Consider the following 18,908-nt stretch of genomic DNA (forward strand, 5'->3'; position numbering starts at 1 on the left):
GTCCAAAGATATATGAAGATATATAAAGATATGTGCTATAGGTGAATCGGATGAACTATATTGGCCGTAGAGGTGTGGCGATGCAGCAAGAAGGTCACTGGTTCGAGCCTTGGCTGGGTCAGTTTGCATTTCTGTGTGGAGTTTGCATGTTCTCCCCGCGTTCACGTGGGTTTCCTCCGGGTGCTCCGGTTTCCTCCACAGTCCAAAGACATACGCTATAGGTGAGTTGGGTAAACAAAAATTATTCGTAGTGTATGAGTGTGAAAGAGAGTGTATGGGTGTTTCCCAGTGATGAGTTGCAGCTGGAAGGGCATCCGCGGCGTAAAACATATGCTGGAAAAGTTGTCAAATCATTCTAAGCCGAAAAAAAAAATGAATGAATGAAATTGGCTGTAGTGTATGACTGTATGTGTAAATTTGTGAGTGTATAGGTATTTCCCAGGACTGGGTTGCCGGAATAGTTGTTGGTTCATTCCACTGTGGCAACCTCTGTTAAATCAAAGACTAAGCTGAAGGAAAATGAATGAATGAGTGATGTTTTGCTAGGTGTAATTAAAGTGCTTCCTGTTGGACAAGGCTCTATAGATTGAAGGCTGTTGACATTCTATCTCTGAAGTCTGTAAGCTGGGAATCTTCTTGCTGACAGCTGCTTGGCAAATACCACTTCATAGTGAGAAATTAGACTAGAATAGTGTTAAGAAAAAATGTACAGTAATTCTTGATTCAAGGGTAATTTTTCCACCATTTTTGGTGATTTTTAGATTTTGTTAATATGCATTCAAATGTGTCCCGTGAACACTTGTTTAAAATCCATTGCGAATTCAAACCACGTGTACATTCAGTTGAAGTCAGAATTATCTTTGCCATGATGACAGTATTAGATATTTCTCAAAATACTAGCATTCAGCTTAAAGTGCAATTTAAAGACTTAACTAGGTTAATTAGGCAAATTAAGGTAATTAGGCAAGTCATTGTATAAAATATTTTATTCTGTAGATAATCAAAAACTAAAATATTGCTTAAAGGGGCTAATATTATTGACCTTAAAATGTTTTTAAAAAATTCAAAAGTGCTTTTATTGTACCTGAAAAAAAATATTATAGCAAATACTGTAAAAAAATTCCTTGCTTTAAAAAAAAATAAAAAATTCACAGGAGGGCTAATAATATTGACTTCAACTGTATGTGGATAACAGAGACATATTTAAATATAAAAAGCAATGAGGGAAATGAGGAACCATTATAAATAAGAAATACCTACGGATACAGGCTTGACAAAGGGCTCTTTTAGGAGACCCTCAAAGCTAGTAAAAGAATAATGGTTTGACTGTGAGGGGAACTTGTGTGCTTTACCATTCGCCATTCTCCGTCTTCCTCTTCCCTTCCACAGTCTACAAGCCCTTTCAAATGCTAATTTATATAGGGGCCAGGAATGAGAGGGGGGAACGTCCGAGCTCAAACTCTTGTTGTAGATCCTTTCTCTGATGGTAATCTTTCTTTTTTTTTTTCAGGACAGAGACAGTGCTGCCAGAAGGCCAGCGTTCTATTTCCTGGAAATGATCTGCATAGAAATGTAACCTTCAGAGACGCTGGAGAAGGGAAAGGTGAGAAAGGTAAAGCTGATGAGTCAAAGCTTAAACTCCCGCCTCGGTTTAGTTCTGCCCGGCTGCCCTTGTAGAGTCTGATGAGTCCAGCTTGTCTTGTGACAGGTGCTTTTCCTAATGGGAACCGGGCCAAGATGAGCTGCCCTGTCTGTGGTGCGCTGTGGAAAGTGCTTGTTAATGGTAAAGGATTTTTTTTTTAAACTCAATCAGGAGTTCTTCTGAGGATTAACATTATTCAGAAGCATTTGTGAGGGGAGAAATAGTCTGAATACTGATTTATTTTTGTGAGAATTAGGGTGGAGAAACAACTTGAGAATTACAAGATGAAAAACTGGGTGCAACTTTATATTAGGTGACCTTAACTAATATGTACACTTAAATTAATAATTTGTTACAATGTACTTATTGTGTAAATACATGTTTTAACATTGTACTTTGGCTTAATTAAATACCTGCATGTAATTCCATCTGTAATTCCATTTCTAATTACATTGTTGATCATCATTTACACCTTAAAGTCTTAAAGTCTGGTTTATACTCGACGTGTTTGCTAGTTCATTTGTGTGGCGGCACTTGTGACTTCATCGCCGTGTTTGCGGAGGTTGCTTTGGGTGCGCGGACATGATTTCGGCTGATGGAGCGTACAAACTTTTTTGAGACTTGACAAAACAAGTTCGCGTGGCGCTGCATTAGATTTGAGTTGAATATGAATCACTTTGAAGAGATTTTGTCTGAAACAGGTATGACCGTACAGACATATTTATGATCTGTGCTGAGGGTTAACCAGATGACCAATAATTATTGGCTAGAAACAGCCTTGAAAAAGGAGGAAAGTTTTTGTATAAGTTTGGGATAAGTTTGATAAAACCAAAAGATGTCATGGCAAAAGTGGAGACCCATGTTTGTTTTTTCACCATTCATGTCATTACAATTTTAAATTTAAAATATTTTAGTTTAAAAACTCAAATGAACTGTACAACTGTTCGAGATATGAGCAAAAGCAAGTGATGCCTCAACATTTGATTTAAAAAAAACAATCTTGAATGGTTATAAAAAATATTTACAGATATTAAAATAATTAATAAAAAAAAAATAGTTTAAAAATCTTGAATGATATTAATGACGTAGTTCTGGTGTTGTTGTGCTGAAAAAAAATGCACCCCTGACACAGAGAAATGCAGCCCTGCCTCAAAATGGACCCCCTTATAGACTTTCATGAATGTTCTTAGTCTACTGTACATTAAAAAATAATAATAATCAAAGGCCATAATTGATTAAAACATAAAATGATTATTATTATGATGTGAATAGTGAACTATGTGAAATAGTTGATAGTGAAATAAATGTACAATAATAATATTGAATGTAATGTAGCCCAAAATCAAGATTTTGGTGGGTTTTAAACAGACATTTTGGCTACATGATACACACAAAATTGTTGTTGCTGTTTTAAACTAAACCATACTTTCTTTACTTAATCATTACTTTACACACAATTTAATTAATCTCATTGGTATTGTATTTAAAGTCAATCTATTTATTTATATTTTTTTTATTAATCTACTTGTGTCAAATGTGACAGGATGCCCACCAAACAGGTAAATGTGCTGCTGTAGATCCTTAGCTTAAAGTTTTTGTACAAAATAAACTTGATTTAACATCCACAAACTGGGACTCCTATTGTGAGATTGAAGCATCCTCGTTTATAGTTGTGTGCACACACTATGCAGCTGTGCTGATTCCAGCGATTATGAACCATGTAGCTCAAAATGTTCAGAATGCTTCAAAAAACACAAAGTGTACCACTTCCTGCTTCATAAAGTGTGGCCTCAAAATCGCTGGCATTTGTATCCTTTTGTAACGTCATGAAGCTTAAAAAAAAAAAAAAAAAAAAAAAAGAGACTTTTTGTGCTTCTATCAATCCAGTATGACTGTGGACACACTGTATCTATACGCAGTTCTGTCCAAACAGCTTACAGAAGTTGACTGTGCGTGATAGTTGCCCTTTTAGGTGGGAGTACATGGTGAGAATTCTGATGGTTAGAAGATTGTATGTCCATGCATGTAGTTAAAGTCAGAATTATTAGCCCTCCTGTATATTTTTTTTACCTCAGTTTTTGCTTAACGGTAAGATTTTTTTTAACACATCTAAATCATTGCTTTGATTGGTTTCAGTGTTAAATCTTAACTCTGTAAAGGTTTATATGGAACTGAATAAGGATTTTGAGTGTTGGCTTCTTCAGCTTTTAGCCTCAGTGGTTCAGAAGCAGCTCTTCTTCAGGATGGCTGCTGTTTTGTACAGTGATGTCTGAAAATAGCACTCAGTGTTTTTAATCCCTTCCACTTGACTGGACCTCTTCTGCCTGGCTCGAGCTAAAGAAAGCCTTTTAGACCGTTTTAAGTGCATCAGAAGCTGTGCATTTATAGACTCTTTGCAAAAAGCATGCTCTGTTTGGACTGTTTATAGATTTTTAGATGTCTGCCACAGCTTTATTGACTCTAGTTTGTTTTCATGCAGGTGGTGCAGTTTTTTATGCTTGTATTTCTCCAGTATTGGACGGTGTTGTCTCAAGGCTTATTTTCTAACCGGTTTTTAGTAATTTAGTTATATTTAAATACATTTACAAAATGGAAGGATTATATATAAATATGTGCAAGCTTTTATGTGCTTTTATATGCAACCTTTTTAGTCTGGTCAATCCAATACAATGTAAAACATTTCAATGGATGAATTCAGTCAATTTATTTTACTTTGCACAAAAAAAAAATCTCAAATATTTATCTATTAAAATGCTGATGTGGATAGCTATTGTTTTGGGTAATTAAATGCATAAATGCATACTTTTATGAAAATAACTAAAATTAATATAAACATTTTTTATTTAATTTTTTGCAGAAAATATTGTATTAGCAGTTTTATTATTCACAATTTTAGCATAATTGTTTTAAAATATGTATATTTAATTATATTAATAGTAGTATATTTATTAAAATGATATTTATAAAAAATATATACAAATTGTAATGCTAAAATATAAGTAAACTGTATTGTGATTTTTATTTTTATTTTTTAATCATATGACAAAAATAATGCAGCAGTATAGTGGTAGTAGAAGTGATATTAATAACAATAATAACCATATTTAAATAGATACATAATATTCAATGAATTTTAATTAATAATATTAATAATAACAACAATAATAATAATAATAATAATAATAATAATAATAATAATATTACATTTACTATTATTACTATTGCTTATAACTGTTCCAATACAGCACCTTGAACACTGCATGTTTAAAATGTTTGTCTTGTAGAACCAGCATTTCCTGTCATTGCTTTCTTTTGTTAATTAGCGCCAAATTGACCAAACTGCAGATGATTACTTTTAAAAATCCTTCCTACCGGCCTCATCTGTCTGATGGACCTCATCAAAGTGAGATAAGAGACAACGAAACGCTGCGACTGAAGCTGCCAGAGAGGCTTGTGGCTTCAGGGCGAAGGGTAATTAAGCTGGTTAATAGCGTGTGTCTAATTAGGATGATAGTTCATTCTTGCGAGCTCTTTTCACAAAGAAAACAATGGCTGAGTGTCTGCGAAGAGCGCCGTCTTTTCATGTCAGCCTGCTTTTGTCTTTGAGCTGGATATGCAGCGTCCAGTACAGACAGGGCCTGAAATTAACACTCACTAAAGCTCCAAATGTGAGAAAGAAGAAGAAGAAAATCAGAGTTGAAGATATAAAATAGTGTTAATTACCAGAAACCTTTCTTTTTATGAATTCTGTCAGTGGATTGGACAAAAGCATCTACTAAAATGAGTAAAAGATTATCAGATTGCACATTGGTGTAGTTGGATGTGTTGGATGTTTGACTGTGATGTTTTACAATTCGGTTCAATTCATCATTATTTCTATTGCGCTTTTACAATGTAGATTGTGTCAAAGCGGCTTCACATTAAAGTTCTAGTAAAGTTAACTGAAACCGCTTCAGTTCAGTTTTCACAGTTGAAGTTCAGTTTAGTTCAGTTCAGTGTAGTTTAATATTACATATGAGCAGCTCCCGATAACAGTGTTTTCAGTGTCTCAGAGCAGCTCAGTTTGTACTGCATGATTAATGTGTTCACTTTATTAATGCATATGCTGAGTTTAACATTTAAAAATGAAACTCAAAAGACATCTTTCCATAATTTTAGGTAAAAAAAAAAAATCGGAAATCGGTGTACGTACGTGTGTGTATGTGTGTGTATATATATATATATGTATATATATATGTATATATATATATATATATGTATATATATATATATATGTATATATATATATATATATATATATATATATATATATATATATATATATGTATATATATGTATATATGTATATGTATGTATATATATGTATATATGTATATGTACGTATATATATATATATATATGTATATGTATGTGTATATATATGTATGTATATGTATATATGTATATGTATGTATATATATGTATATGTATGTATATATATATATGTATATATGTATATGTATGTGTATATATATGTATGTATATGTATGTGTATATATATGTATATATATGTATATGTATATATATGTATATATATGTATATGTATATATTTGTATATATATGTATATAGTAGTAGTGTAGTAGTAGCAGTAGTAAAGGCTAGAACAATGCTGCATACCAATTCGCATACTTATACTACGCCCTAAAAATATGTACAGTTTTTGTGAATGAAAAGTTTATACTTTTGAGTGTGCAACAGTTGAGTGTGCAAGCTTTGGGACATACTACTTCCTCTTTAACAGATCATTGTGTTGCTTCGTTATGCCCCCTGCCCTGTCAATCATCCACACATGATCCGCATTTCTGTCGTATTTAATTTCCTACCTTATTGGAGAAGCAGCAGCAGGTTAATCTCCCATTCATGAGTCTTTCATGCAAAGAAATCTCCTCAGGTCTTTGGATAATTCTGCGTTCAGACGTCCTAACGCGTCTTTATATAAGTTCAGTATTGTTGTTGCAGATCAAATTTAACACAGATAATGCGATTTAAATATTTTCCAGTGGGCTAGATATTGACTAACAGTCTTTCAAACATCTTTACCGAAGACTCTCTACTTGATGGTTGGTCTCGCGCGTCCATCATGTTTGTAGTTTATTTACAATTTTCACACAGTTTGTAGTTCTAATCGAATTCGCATCCAATGCCAAATGTATTGTGGGCAATATCAGCGGTTAGAGTATGGACGCTTCTACACTTCAATTTTTTACCGGAAATAGCAAACCATCTGGGAACCTCTGCCATAGTCTTTTCAACATACTATTTGTTTGAGACATAATAATTCTTTTTTATCAAATACTATTTAGGATGGATAGTATGTGGATTGGTACGCAGCACAATTCTTTATAATTTTTCAGTTTTCTGGAGGGACTGGTCGTTGTCAGCTGTGGCAGGCTGTTGCCAGTGTTGCCAGGCTGTGGCAGTGTAATGCTCTTGTCAAAAACACTCAGCCTAGGATGTGCTCTGTTGGTTTGAGGCCCTGTTGGCGGGGAGTACACACCACTGCCATTCAAATAGTCAACATTGTTTATATATTACTTTTCCTTCTGAACGTTTTACACTTGTTTGCCATGTCGCTTCCAGCCGACGGACAAATGAGAATGTTCCTTCAGCGAAGACTGGCTGGTTTTCCCTCTCTCTCTTTCCTGCGTGGAGAAGAGGTGATGGAGAGGTAATTGAAGCGGGAAGAGTTATCCTGATAACCGCTCGAGTCTGACAGAGGATTTTCAAGAGAGAGGATATTACTGCATATCACATCATGTTTCTGTAATGCTGACGGCTTCAAAAAATGAAGGAAAAATGACCTCTATCTCATGACTTTCCATTATACGAAAAGTCAAGTCAGTTATTTGGCATGATATGGACTTTTGTGATTAGCCTTCTGTAGATCATTATTCTGAGTTTTGACTTTCATTTCCTTCTTTCTCTTTCTTTCTTGATGATGTTACACAAAATTAGAAAATAATCCCCACCCGAAGTGTAATCAGTGCCTATAAATTGGCTGTTGGTGAACATGTCAAACCAGTGATTAAAGTCCACATATTTTAGCTTAGGATTATAGGAATCTACACATGAAATTAAAACTAAGCTGTGAGCAGAATTAAGAAAACGGCTACAATAGGTGTTTGGCCCCTTAATAAAAGTGGTTAAACACATTTAATAATGCACAAACAAAATGGAGAATGCAAAGAAAAAAAAATCTGCAATAATTGTGGGGTTTTAATAGATTTTTTCAGTCTTTTGGTTTGTTTATTTTTATGTTTAAAATTCCTGACACACACACACACACACACACACACACACACACACACACACACACACGCACACACACTGAAATCCATACTTTGCATTGCATCAGTCTAAATCCCCAGCATGTGCCTCAGCCGCTCTTCCATCCATGTGGATTGTGTTGTAATTATAGGAGTTGTAAGTTAACGGTGCTGTTGAAGAGTCTGTCACACATGTGCAGCTGCTGGAAACGCGAGGTGTCTGGTTTGACGGGACGCTCTGGCCTTCACACCTCTCTTACCTCTCTAGTGTGAGATTGAAATAATGCCGCAGGAAATGAGCATCCGCCTGACGGGACTGTCCTCCGAGGCATTCAGCCTCAATCCTGCGGGATCCCAAGGCAGATTTGCCAATAGCTGCTCTCACATTCATGCATTTTTTAAGACTCCAATTTACACACAAAAAACAATGAAGCTTTCAGGTCTGCTTTTATGATGGTTCCCACCTCAGAGAATTGGATTAAAATCAATAGTGGAGCATAGAAGAATGATGTTCAGTATTTTTGTCAGTGGAAATATGCTCTAAAAAAATAATCAAAGTATTGCTGACTGGGAAACACCCATACACTCTCATTCACTCACACACTACGGACAATTTTAGCTTACCCAATTTACCTATACTGCATGTCTTTGAACTTGTTTGGGAAACCAACATTTTGCAGACACTGTGTCACGACGAAAGTGGAGGGTGGGCGATTTTTGTTTATGGTATTTGAAAGTGAAGAGGGGAGGTTGTGAGGGATGAAAGTGAAGAAAGGGGTGGGGGGGATGGGTTGTGCTGCGGGTGGTTCGGTTGGTCCCCTATTGGTATCTAATTTCATAATTTGTGCACATCATAGTAGCAGTTTCTCATTCCTTCCAACAAATTGCTAATGCTTGTGGTTATGCATCAATTGCTTTCATACAAGTCTGCTGTTTTATAACATTATCAGTTGCTTGTGTCATGTCAGTCAAAATTAACTAAACTTGTGAATCCTGAATAGTCATTCTATATAAAACTAATAGTCCTCATTTCATTACTTGACTCATTACATACACAAATGTTGAACTAGTTGTCAAAATCTGTAAAGGAAATCTTATAAAAATGTTTAAATCTTTTTTTTTCCTGAAAATGTCTTCTAAATTGAACAGCTTCATGAATGAATTAAAGACCTGTGTATGTTGTAGGTTCAGTTCCAATATGTACTGCAATATTGTTTACAGTTGTGCACAGCTCTACCCAAAGGAAGGGTATGTTTGTTGTAAATAGGGCTGTATTTATTCTTTTGCACAGTGCTGTGAATAAATTAGAATTGCAAATAGCAAATGCATTAAAACACAATACACATATTCAGTGTCTTGTACTCAGATACCTCACTAAGTGCAGTGATGTCTAACTTTACTGTAGTTTTCAAATGGCTGTGCAAATAATATATAGTGCTGTCTTGAGCATTTTCAGCAAGTGTCACCAAAGACTTTTTTTGCATTGGAAAATGTCCAGAGTAAACTGTCATAATGAAAAGATGACAAAACCATTTAACTATCTTGTTCATAAACAATGGTGTCAGGACTTTTCATCTTGATGACACTGACACTTTCATTGACATCAATACTTACATTTAAGGAATGAGCTCTCCATTTTGAGCTAGTGACACGCTTTTGCTGGTTATCAACTAGGTTTTGCAGTTTGTACTAATTGTTTTGGGAAATGCATTATCTGTTGTGCAAATGTAAATAGTGTTGTGAGAAATGCACCAAAATTATTTGGCTGGTGAACATGTCAAACCAGTGATCCTTAACTCAAGTATGTGGTCTTTTGATTATATAGGAATCTTTAAAGTGCACATGAAATCAAAACGAACCACATTGATTTTCTTAGCTCACATTGCTAGCTTCGTGGTGAACAATACATCTTTGCAAGTCATTAAGAAAAAACAAAAATTTTTCCCTTGTAATCTAAAATTGAAATCTTAAAATGCACTTCCTGTTTTCAGTTAAATTCTCAGATTACATCTGTCAGAGGTATTGGGCATGGCTAACATACATAACCACGCCCCTCCAACTGTCAATTTTGACAACAAACAGAAATGGGGGGGGAGGAGGTGTCTGTTAGGTTGTAATAACTCTCCCCAAATTCTTTTTTCCTGATTTTACTGATTGAAACCGCTACTCTACTGCATCCAATCAGCTTGCGGGAAAAAAACAAGCCATGCCCACTGTTTTCTCATTTAATATTCCATTTCTCTAGGAACTGTCACAAAAACACTGATTTGTCAGCCCGATTTTACGAGGAAACATAATTAATTTATGTATTGTCAGAAAATCGCCTACTTTATAATTCATACAGTGTCTTTTGTATGAAAATGTATTTTTTTAAAGGAGGCGTGTCCACAAACTCCACCCCTAAACCCAACTATCTTTGAGGGTTGAGCTCGAGATCATACAAATGCATACAAATTAGCCTCTAAATCAAAAAGCTACACATTTCTGCGAGACTGCATTGGATTTGCTTCGAATTTTTACTTTCGTAGTTTATAGTATTTTGACATATTTTAAAACCTTGTTATTGTAGTCAGTGTAGTAGAATGACTTCTAAATGATCATGTGATACTGCAGGAATGACTAATCCATTCATTCATTTTCCTTCAGCTTAGTTTCTGATCTATCAGAGGTCACTATGGTGGAATGAACCGCCAACTATTCCAGCTTATATTTTACACAGTGGATGCCCTTCCAGTTGCTACTCAGTACTGGGAAACACCCATACACTTTCACATTCACACACATACTCACACACTACAGGCAATTTAGTTAATCTAATTCACTTTTACCGCATGTGTTTGGACTGTGGGGGAAACCCACACGAACACGAGGAGAACATACAAACTTAACACAGAAATGCTAACTTGCCCAGCCGGGACTTGAAACAGCGATTTTTCTTATTGTGTGGCGATCACTAACCACTGAGCCACCGTGCTGCCCAAGACTAACTCATTACAGATAATTAAAATAATTTGTATATTAAGGCTGCACAATATATCATTTCAGCATCGATATCACCATGTACGATTCACGATAGTGACATTTTGCAGGATCTGCAATGTTGAGACTTATTTATAGTTAACCAGGAGCCACAGAATGTAGAGTTACAGAGTTTAACCACGAAAAAGTAAAAGATTGTTTTTAGCATGTGATTTTGAGGCCTGTGAATGTGAGAATTACAGGTTTGAGTTTAAAACATTTGGGCACGAGAAATTATAACAGATTCATTTTATTTAAATATTTATATGATGAAGACAGGGCTATTTTGCATTTGCGCTGCAAAAAATATTGCATTTTCTTACCTTGAATTTTTGTCTTCTTTCTAGTTCAGATATCTAACCTTCCCCCAACCCACTAGCAAATTATTTTGCTTGTTTTAAGGAAAAACTCTAACTTCTGAAAGTGAAAACAAAACATTTTTTTGAAAATGAAAGCAAGATAGGCATAATTTGCAGTGTGATTATTCAATTTCTTTTGTTAAATGCTATTAGACTCCCCAGAAAAATGTCAAATAGAGCTATTTAAAGAAAAACTCAGTAAAACTGCATTTACATTGCAATATATATTGCAAAAAAATTTAATATCGCAAAATCAATATTAGTGTATTTTTCTAAATAAATACAAACACCTGAATGTGATCATCTTTTCAAACTTGACCATTGTTTTATGCGTTTATTACATCAAATGTGACCCTCCGGAAAACACAACGGTCACCTGGAAAGCCCATCAAACAAGATGGAAATCTGCAATCCATTCCCAATCACATTTTAATTTACAAATTAAAGCTAGCCAAGCGATAGAGCGGGCCGCATCTGAAACCAAATCCCATCGAGTCAGCAATCCCTAATGCAATTCAAACAGAGCCAAGGAGATTTGAGCGATTCCTGCCTGGACCGAGCCAAGGCAAAGACTCAGAGATCCATGCTGATGTTTTGCTGCATTATGACTCACGCAGAGAGACCCAGCCAACCCAGTGCATCCGTATCGCACATTAATCTCACAGCAGGGCTACTGATCCCGGATCAGGCGCTTCACCTGCCTGCACTGATCTGCATCATTTGAGTCCAGGAGGGGAAAGCGACCCTGAAAAGCGGCTTGTGCTGTGCAGGTCTTATGTAGCAGACGGCTGGAGTTCAGCCTGAGCTCACAGCATCCGGTCTGAGCTGAGCACGGGTCACCTTCATCACACATTTTAGGACTGTAAGGTGAATCCGAGAGAAATGAAAGACCTGGGAATACACTAATCATGATGATGCTGCTAATACTAATACATCAACTATTACTACTACTACTAGCCTACTACAACTAATAATACTAATAATTTTATGTAGTAGTTATGCTTTTGATTTTCATTATTTAATAGCTTAAATTAATTTATTAAAACCATTATATCACTATATCACTGCATTAGAATGAGTAATTGTAGTAAACAGTTAATAATCATAATGATAATTATGTAATAGTTACAATTTACTGTGCATTATTTAATAGCATAAATTAGTTATTAAAATCATTTAGATTTTAAGATTAGGATTAGTAGATGTAAACTAATAATAATAATAATAATAGGTCACACTTTATTTTGATGATTCGTTTGTTCACTTAAGTTACATTGCATCTACATGCCAACTAATTCTCATTAGATTATAAGTAGACTGTTAGTTTGGGGTTAGGGTTAGTGTAAGTTGACATGTACTTGCAAATTTTCTTGTCAGCTAAATGTCTGTTAAAGGAGCAGAATCAACAGATATTAAGCAAACAGCCTACTAATGCTCAGATAGACCATGAAAATAAAGTGTTACCTAATAATAATAATTATTATTTTATGTATTTCTAATTAAATTTTTATTATTTGATAGCTTCAATTAATTATTAAAACCCTTATATCACTGTATTAGAATGAGTTATTGTAGTAAACAATTAATAATAATAATAATAATAATAATTCTATGTAAAGGCGACGCAGTGGCGCAGTGGGTAGCACGTTCGCCTCACAGCAAGAAGGTCGCTGATTCGATTCTTGGCTCAGTTGGCGTTTCTGTGTGGAGTTTGCATGTCCTCCCTGCGTTCACGTGGGTTTCCTCCGGGTACTTCGGTTTCCCCCAAAGACATGCGGTACAGGTGAATTGGGTAGGCTAAATTGTCCGTAGTGTATGAGTGTGTGTGTGTGTGTATGTTTTCCAGAGATGGGTTGCGGCTGGAAGGGCATCCGCTGCGTAAAAACTTGCTGGATAAGTTGGCGGTTCATTCCACTGTGGCGACCCCGGATTAATAAAAGGACTAAGCTGACAAGAAAATGAATGAATGAATAAATTCTATGTAATAGTTACATTTAATGTGCATTTTAATAGCATAAATGAATTTATTAAAGCCATTATATAAAATGATTAGGATTAGAGGATGTTAACAAATAGTAATAATAATTTTATCTATTTCTAATTTAATTTTCATTATTTAATAGCTTTAGTTATTAAAATCGTTATATAATGAATAATAAAATCTATTTAGTTATACGAAAACAAAACATACTGCATAATAAATCAACTACGTTGTGCTATTATTATAAAGTGTGATTTACATTGAACATTTCTAATAGATGATGTTTTTAATTCATAAAAAGTTTTGATGATAATAATAATAAGAAGAAATATAAGTAAAGAAAGAAAGAAAGAAAGAAAGAAAGAAAGAAAGAAAGAAAGAAAGAAAGAAAGAAAGAAAGAAAGAAAGAAAGAGAAGTTTGGAAAGCCACGGGCATGAATAAGTACATGACATTTTTCATTTGGAGGTGAACTTCAAGATAGACAAAGAAACTCAGAGGTCTGAAATTGAGTTCCACGGTGCGTTCACTTCAAAGAGTCTTCAGCTTTATAGTAGCAGTGTTTTATTCAGCAGTCTGACTGTGAACATCTGATTTATTAAAGAGATCTGTCTGCACTGTTTGATGTCTAAGTTCATGTGCGCTTCAGATTTTTTTCTTCTTTTTGATCAATGAACGGGTAGAACTCGATTTATTCATTCAGTTGTATGTTTTTCCTTCATATTTTTATGTAAGACTGATTTGTTACAGCTTTATAAGGATAATGTCTATTTAAAAATTATTGCTGAAATTTCAGTTCCAGTGGTGATGTTGCAGATACTTCTTACAGTTTTTGTGATGATTGGGATGCAGTTCACCAGATGATTCATTGGAAAAGTCTACCTTTTGCCACTTTTCCAAATAATCAACTAGAAGTCAAGTTATTATTTGTTGCTCTTATAACTGGGATCCACGACAAGACTTTTGTCAGGTAGTGTACCCAGACTACACTCCCCATAATCATTTGCACCTCACACCTGACAACACTTTTTTTGTACTCCTGGAATCATCCCATCTATTTAAGACACGGACAAACACACATCAATGCAAAGTCTTGTTTCCATGTCAGAGACATTTCAGAGTGTTTCACCTTGTTCCCAACACCCTTGATTTGCACCTTTGGACTGTTGACATTTGGATTATTGTTTGTCGCCTGCCCCCAACCTTTGTCTGTTTTACGGATTAATCTTGTGGATTAACCCTGGCGTTGTTGTTTGCCCATGATTTGACCCTACTTACCTTGACGATTCTTATTCATAATAATCTGTGTTTGTTACACTCCAGTCTAATACAAGTATCTTTATATTTATATATATATTTTTTTGTTAAAATTATTTTTCTGCTTGATACGATTCAGGCAAATTCTGTGTTGTGTATTCTGAAATACTGATAGTTTGTATTGACTTTGTACCCGCGCCATACACTTTAGACAATGCACTTATATCTTGAAAATAGAGCCCATAAATATTATCCTTATGGAAATATCCAACACAGGCTCATTCTGAAAAGGTAGCCTGATGAATGCCTTGCCTTGGGTCAGTCATTCAGTCAGTCAAACAGTCAGTCGACTGTGGCCTCTGGTGGATTTACGTGAGGACAGCAGGCACAAATGGCACTCTTGAGAGAAATTTGAGATCTCTAAAAGTGTACACAGCGGCCTCCGGTGGATTTGGGAAAACAAAAACTGCAATGAAACATAGCTCCTGGGACATATTTGAAGCTCTCTAAAAATGTATATGGTGTTCTTTTTTAGAATGAGCCTGGGTTGGAAATATCGTAAGATAAACACACATAAACCACACACATTTGCAATTGTTGATTCTCACAGGGCATCCACTGCGTAAAACTTTAATAGGAATTGTTGTCGGTTCATTCCGCTGTAGCGACCTCTGATAAATAAGGGACTAAGCTGAAGGAAAATGAATGAATAATATCTAAATTCATCACGTTTCCAACTGTTAAACTATTGGTCAATGATAACATTACCACATCAGTTCAGCTTTATGCTAGCTCTGCTCTGTCCTGCATGACGTAACATGGCTAATGAGGTGTATCATGTGAATGTCTGGCAGTCTCTCATCCACTATTGACCCTCTTATTGGTTTTTAGAGGCTGCAGGCACAAATAGATCGCTGGTGTATTGGCAGCTGAGAGGAGAGCCTGTCGATGAAGCAGGATTAGCATGAGCTGCGATCATTAAGCACTAGCAGACGGCCTGCGGCTATGAAAAGCAGGCTTCACACTTGTTGTTTGGTTTGCGCTCTGCCCCTTTATGACTGGACTACAGTAAAGGACATTCAACTGAGATCACAGATCAGTTTTCCTCTTCCTTCAGACGATATCTGATCTCTGACAGATCATTAGCTGCAGAAATAATCAAAAATGCAGACGTCAGTGAAAGGTACACTAGCTTTGGTAAGGTAAAATAACACCGGATGTCTATATTGGGTTCTTTTGTGTTTCTGTTTTGTGTAATATTTTATTTGATTTGATTTTATATTATATTTGTATACCTAAAAAAGTGATCAGTATTAAATAGTTGATCTTAATATCAGTAGTCATATTATACAATATTTAAAATATTTAATGTTAAGTGTATTATTATTATTATTTTCAATAAGTAAAGGAAAACTATCATTATGTGCATTCTTATTTATTTAAAAATAGTCAAATTATTGTAATAATATATTATTTTTGTAATGCACGATACTGGAAACAGAGTTGAGGATCCAAAATGCAGCGTCTTTATTTACAAGAGCAGTGAGTACATAGTGGATACGAGTAGTGTGCCATTTGGGACTTAGCTATAGTCTGTGTAATGATTCCTCGATCAGCTTCCAACTGTGTGTGTGTAATCATTGGTGAACTGGAACAGGTGTGTGTGAGGTGCATGAGTTGCATGGAATATGTGGTTCATAAAGGAACAGATTTGTAGTTCTCTAGTGATCTGCAAGGATTAGATCCTTGGTGATCATGACAATCATTTATTAAACAAAATAAGGCGTGTGTTGCATGTGTGAATAATTTACATTTATTATATTTATTATAATCTACATTTATTATTAAATGTTCTGTATTAATGCTAGTACGATTACTATAAATTTGAGTATTAAATATATTAATTTTAGTGTTTTAAAATATTTTTAAAATGTATCATTTATTTAGTTTCTAATAATAAAATAGTAATAATAATAATTTTTTGTTATTATTTATAATAATTATTATTATTATTAATATTATTATTAAACATTTTATTAGACTGTTTAAAACAGTTTTTCAACTGTCTAATAATGAATATTTATTTTATAATACTATTGTTGCTACTTCATTACTATTATTATTTATTATTTTTTATTTATAACTGTTTCTTCCTTGTTTTGTTTTGTATGGTCTTCTTATTATTGGAATTATAATCATATTTGTAATGCTTATTTTACTTATCAACATTAAGTTAAAAAATTCAGACTTCAACATCATGAGTCTGATCTTTAATGGAATGCATGAATTGATTCAATGTACACCTTGCACAAAATCAAATTCGCTTTTTGAGATCTCAGATTTCTCTTGCAAGTGCCATTTGCGCCTGCTGTTCTCGCTTAAATCCACCAGAGGCCACTGTTGACTGACTGACTGACTAATCGACTGACCCACCCTCCCCCCTCCCTAAACCCAACCGATAGTGTTTTTTAAAACACAGATTGACCCGCTGTTGGAAAAATAAAATGATGAATGAGAGAACCCAGTTCAGGAGACTCAAATAAGCAGAAACTTCTTTATTGAGTCATGTTTGTTAGTCTGCAGTCATACAGAAAGCAGGTCTAAAATGAGTCTATATTATGTTTTTAGAAGGATAAAATGAAGTAGGTAGGTAGGGGAATATACTTGGCAAGCCACTGACCACCAGTGGACCATCCACATGGAGGTAAGCGCTCAGCTGGTAGCGTGAAAAGGAACAACGTAATATCACACCCGTAGTGTTCATTTTAAATGCGAAATGCAGCCGACCAGATCTCTGGCTACATAATTTGCGACCTCCAGAAAGGTATATAGGGCTACATTTTCAAAATGAGCCTACATTGGATAGATTAATAATACAATTATAAAAAATTTGATAGCCAGTGCAGTTTTACTTAGAAAGCAAAAAAAAAAAAAAACACTGACTTAATATCCTTGTTCAGTGGTAAAAAAAGTAAACACGTTTGGCTTTAAAAGTTAAACAGCTTTGAAAACAAAAAAAATGCTGAATGACTTGCAAAAGAATTATTCATAATTTAAGATGTTTTTTGTTTTTTCCCCCCTAAGATTAGGAAGGTTTGCTGTTGTTAGCTCGTTCTGTGTCACTGCATTAGGTCCATCTGCACCGCTCCATGTCGCCTTTTCACGCTGAGTCTGTGTGTGCTTCTAGAGACACACAAATAGCTTTCCTTCATCTGGCGTGAGGGTTCCAGGGCCTCTGATCGTGTCCATGATCATCTGCTGGAAACCTGCTATACATGACTCAACCTCACACTCCCAACACAATGACAAAGACAAGAGAACAGCGGCCGAAAAAACAAACGCTCTCTTCATTTGCATATTCCATCCTAAAGAGAGCCACATTCAGACCTTGGTAAATTTTTTATGTTCAAAAATGCAACTAAGTTTCATTAACTTTCCCCAAACCAGGCTCATTCTGAAAACGTACCTCTATATACATTTCTTGAGAACGCCAAATGCCTGCCAGGAGCTTTGTTTTTTGCAGTTTTTGTTTTTGCAAATCCACCAGAGGCCGCTGTGTACGTTTTTTCAGATCTGCAGACTCGCAGACCCACACAAGTTTCAGCACACACAATCCAGGACACACGATCTTGGCAGGGGCCGATCGATTATTTTGACATCTGTGCAGTTTTGGTACCCATATTATATAAATAAAAAAATAATTAGTTAAAACAGTAATGACTATAATTTGATTAAGCAAATAAGTACTATTCAATCACTGGAGTAATATAATAATATCGTGTTATACATTTATTAAATGTAAAATTATGTGTAGACAGCACTACCTACTGCGCCACTGCCTCACCCCTTTTATAAAAAGATAAGAAACATTTATTTAATTATTAATTGCACTGATTTATTATACACTGAAAAATAAGAATTTTGCTGCTTGTTCAAACTGCTTATTTAAAATTAGCTGAATCAACAATCAATTTTTTTTTTTGTGGACAACTTGATTGTTTTATGTTCGATCCATGTAAATTTAATAAGTTAACTTTATCGATTTGTGTTGGGACAACATCTATGATTTATGTGAAACCCTGCATTTATTTTGTTGTTGTTTTTACAGTGCTTTGACTTTTATTAGATTTTGTTTTTTACAATTAAAATTCTGAAAGAATACAGTATGTCATGCAATTGTAAGATTTCGTAATTCCCAAACAGCTGTTTTTGGTTTCTTTTTAGGTTAATTAAATAAAACTTGTATTTACTTATGCAACAAACTTCAGCGAAATAGCTGACTTTATTGCATATAATGCTTATAATGCATTTTGAATTATGAAATATATTATAAATACACTAAACAA

General features: G+C 34.7%; 1 protein-coding gene across 33 annotated transcripts in view; it reads left to right on the forward strand.

The window, feature by feature from the left end:
* agbl1 (AGBL carboxypeptidase 1) overlaps positions 1-18,908 on the forward strand; it is a 395,384-nt gene that overhangs the window by 13,064 nt on the left and 363,412 nt on the right. For 12 of the 33 annotated variants that reach the window (XM_087311870.1, XM_087311859.1, XM_087311867.1 and 9 more), the window contains one exon: positions 1,511-1,603. The exons of 3 other annotated variants lie outside the window; for them this stretch is intronic. Coding sequence is in view for 17 of the 30 variants with exons in the window: in XM_087311850.1 (XP_087167976.1) it covers positions 1,511-1,603 (93 nt within the window). In the remaining 13 variants the exon portion in view is untranslated. Of the gene's footprint in view, positions 1-1,510; positions 1,613-1,708; positions 1,784-18,908 lie in introns of all 33 variants that reach the window. 18 more of the 33 variants (XM_087311860.1, XM_087311869.1, XM_087311855.1 and 15 more) reach the window with 3 other exon arrangements.

The sequence above is a fragment of the Danio rerio genome, chromosome 25 (genome assembly GCF_052040795.2).
Source record: "Danio rerio strain M-AB ecotype USA chromosome 25, GRCz13ab, whole genome shotgun sequence".
Taxonomy (NCBI): Eukaryota; Metazoa; Chordata; class Actinopteri; order Cypriniformes; family Danionidae; genus Danio; species Danio rerio.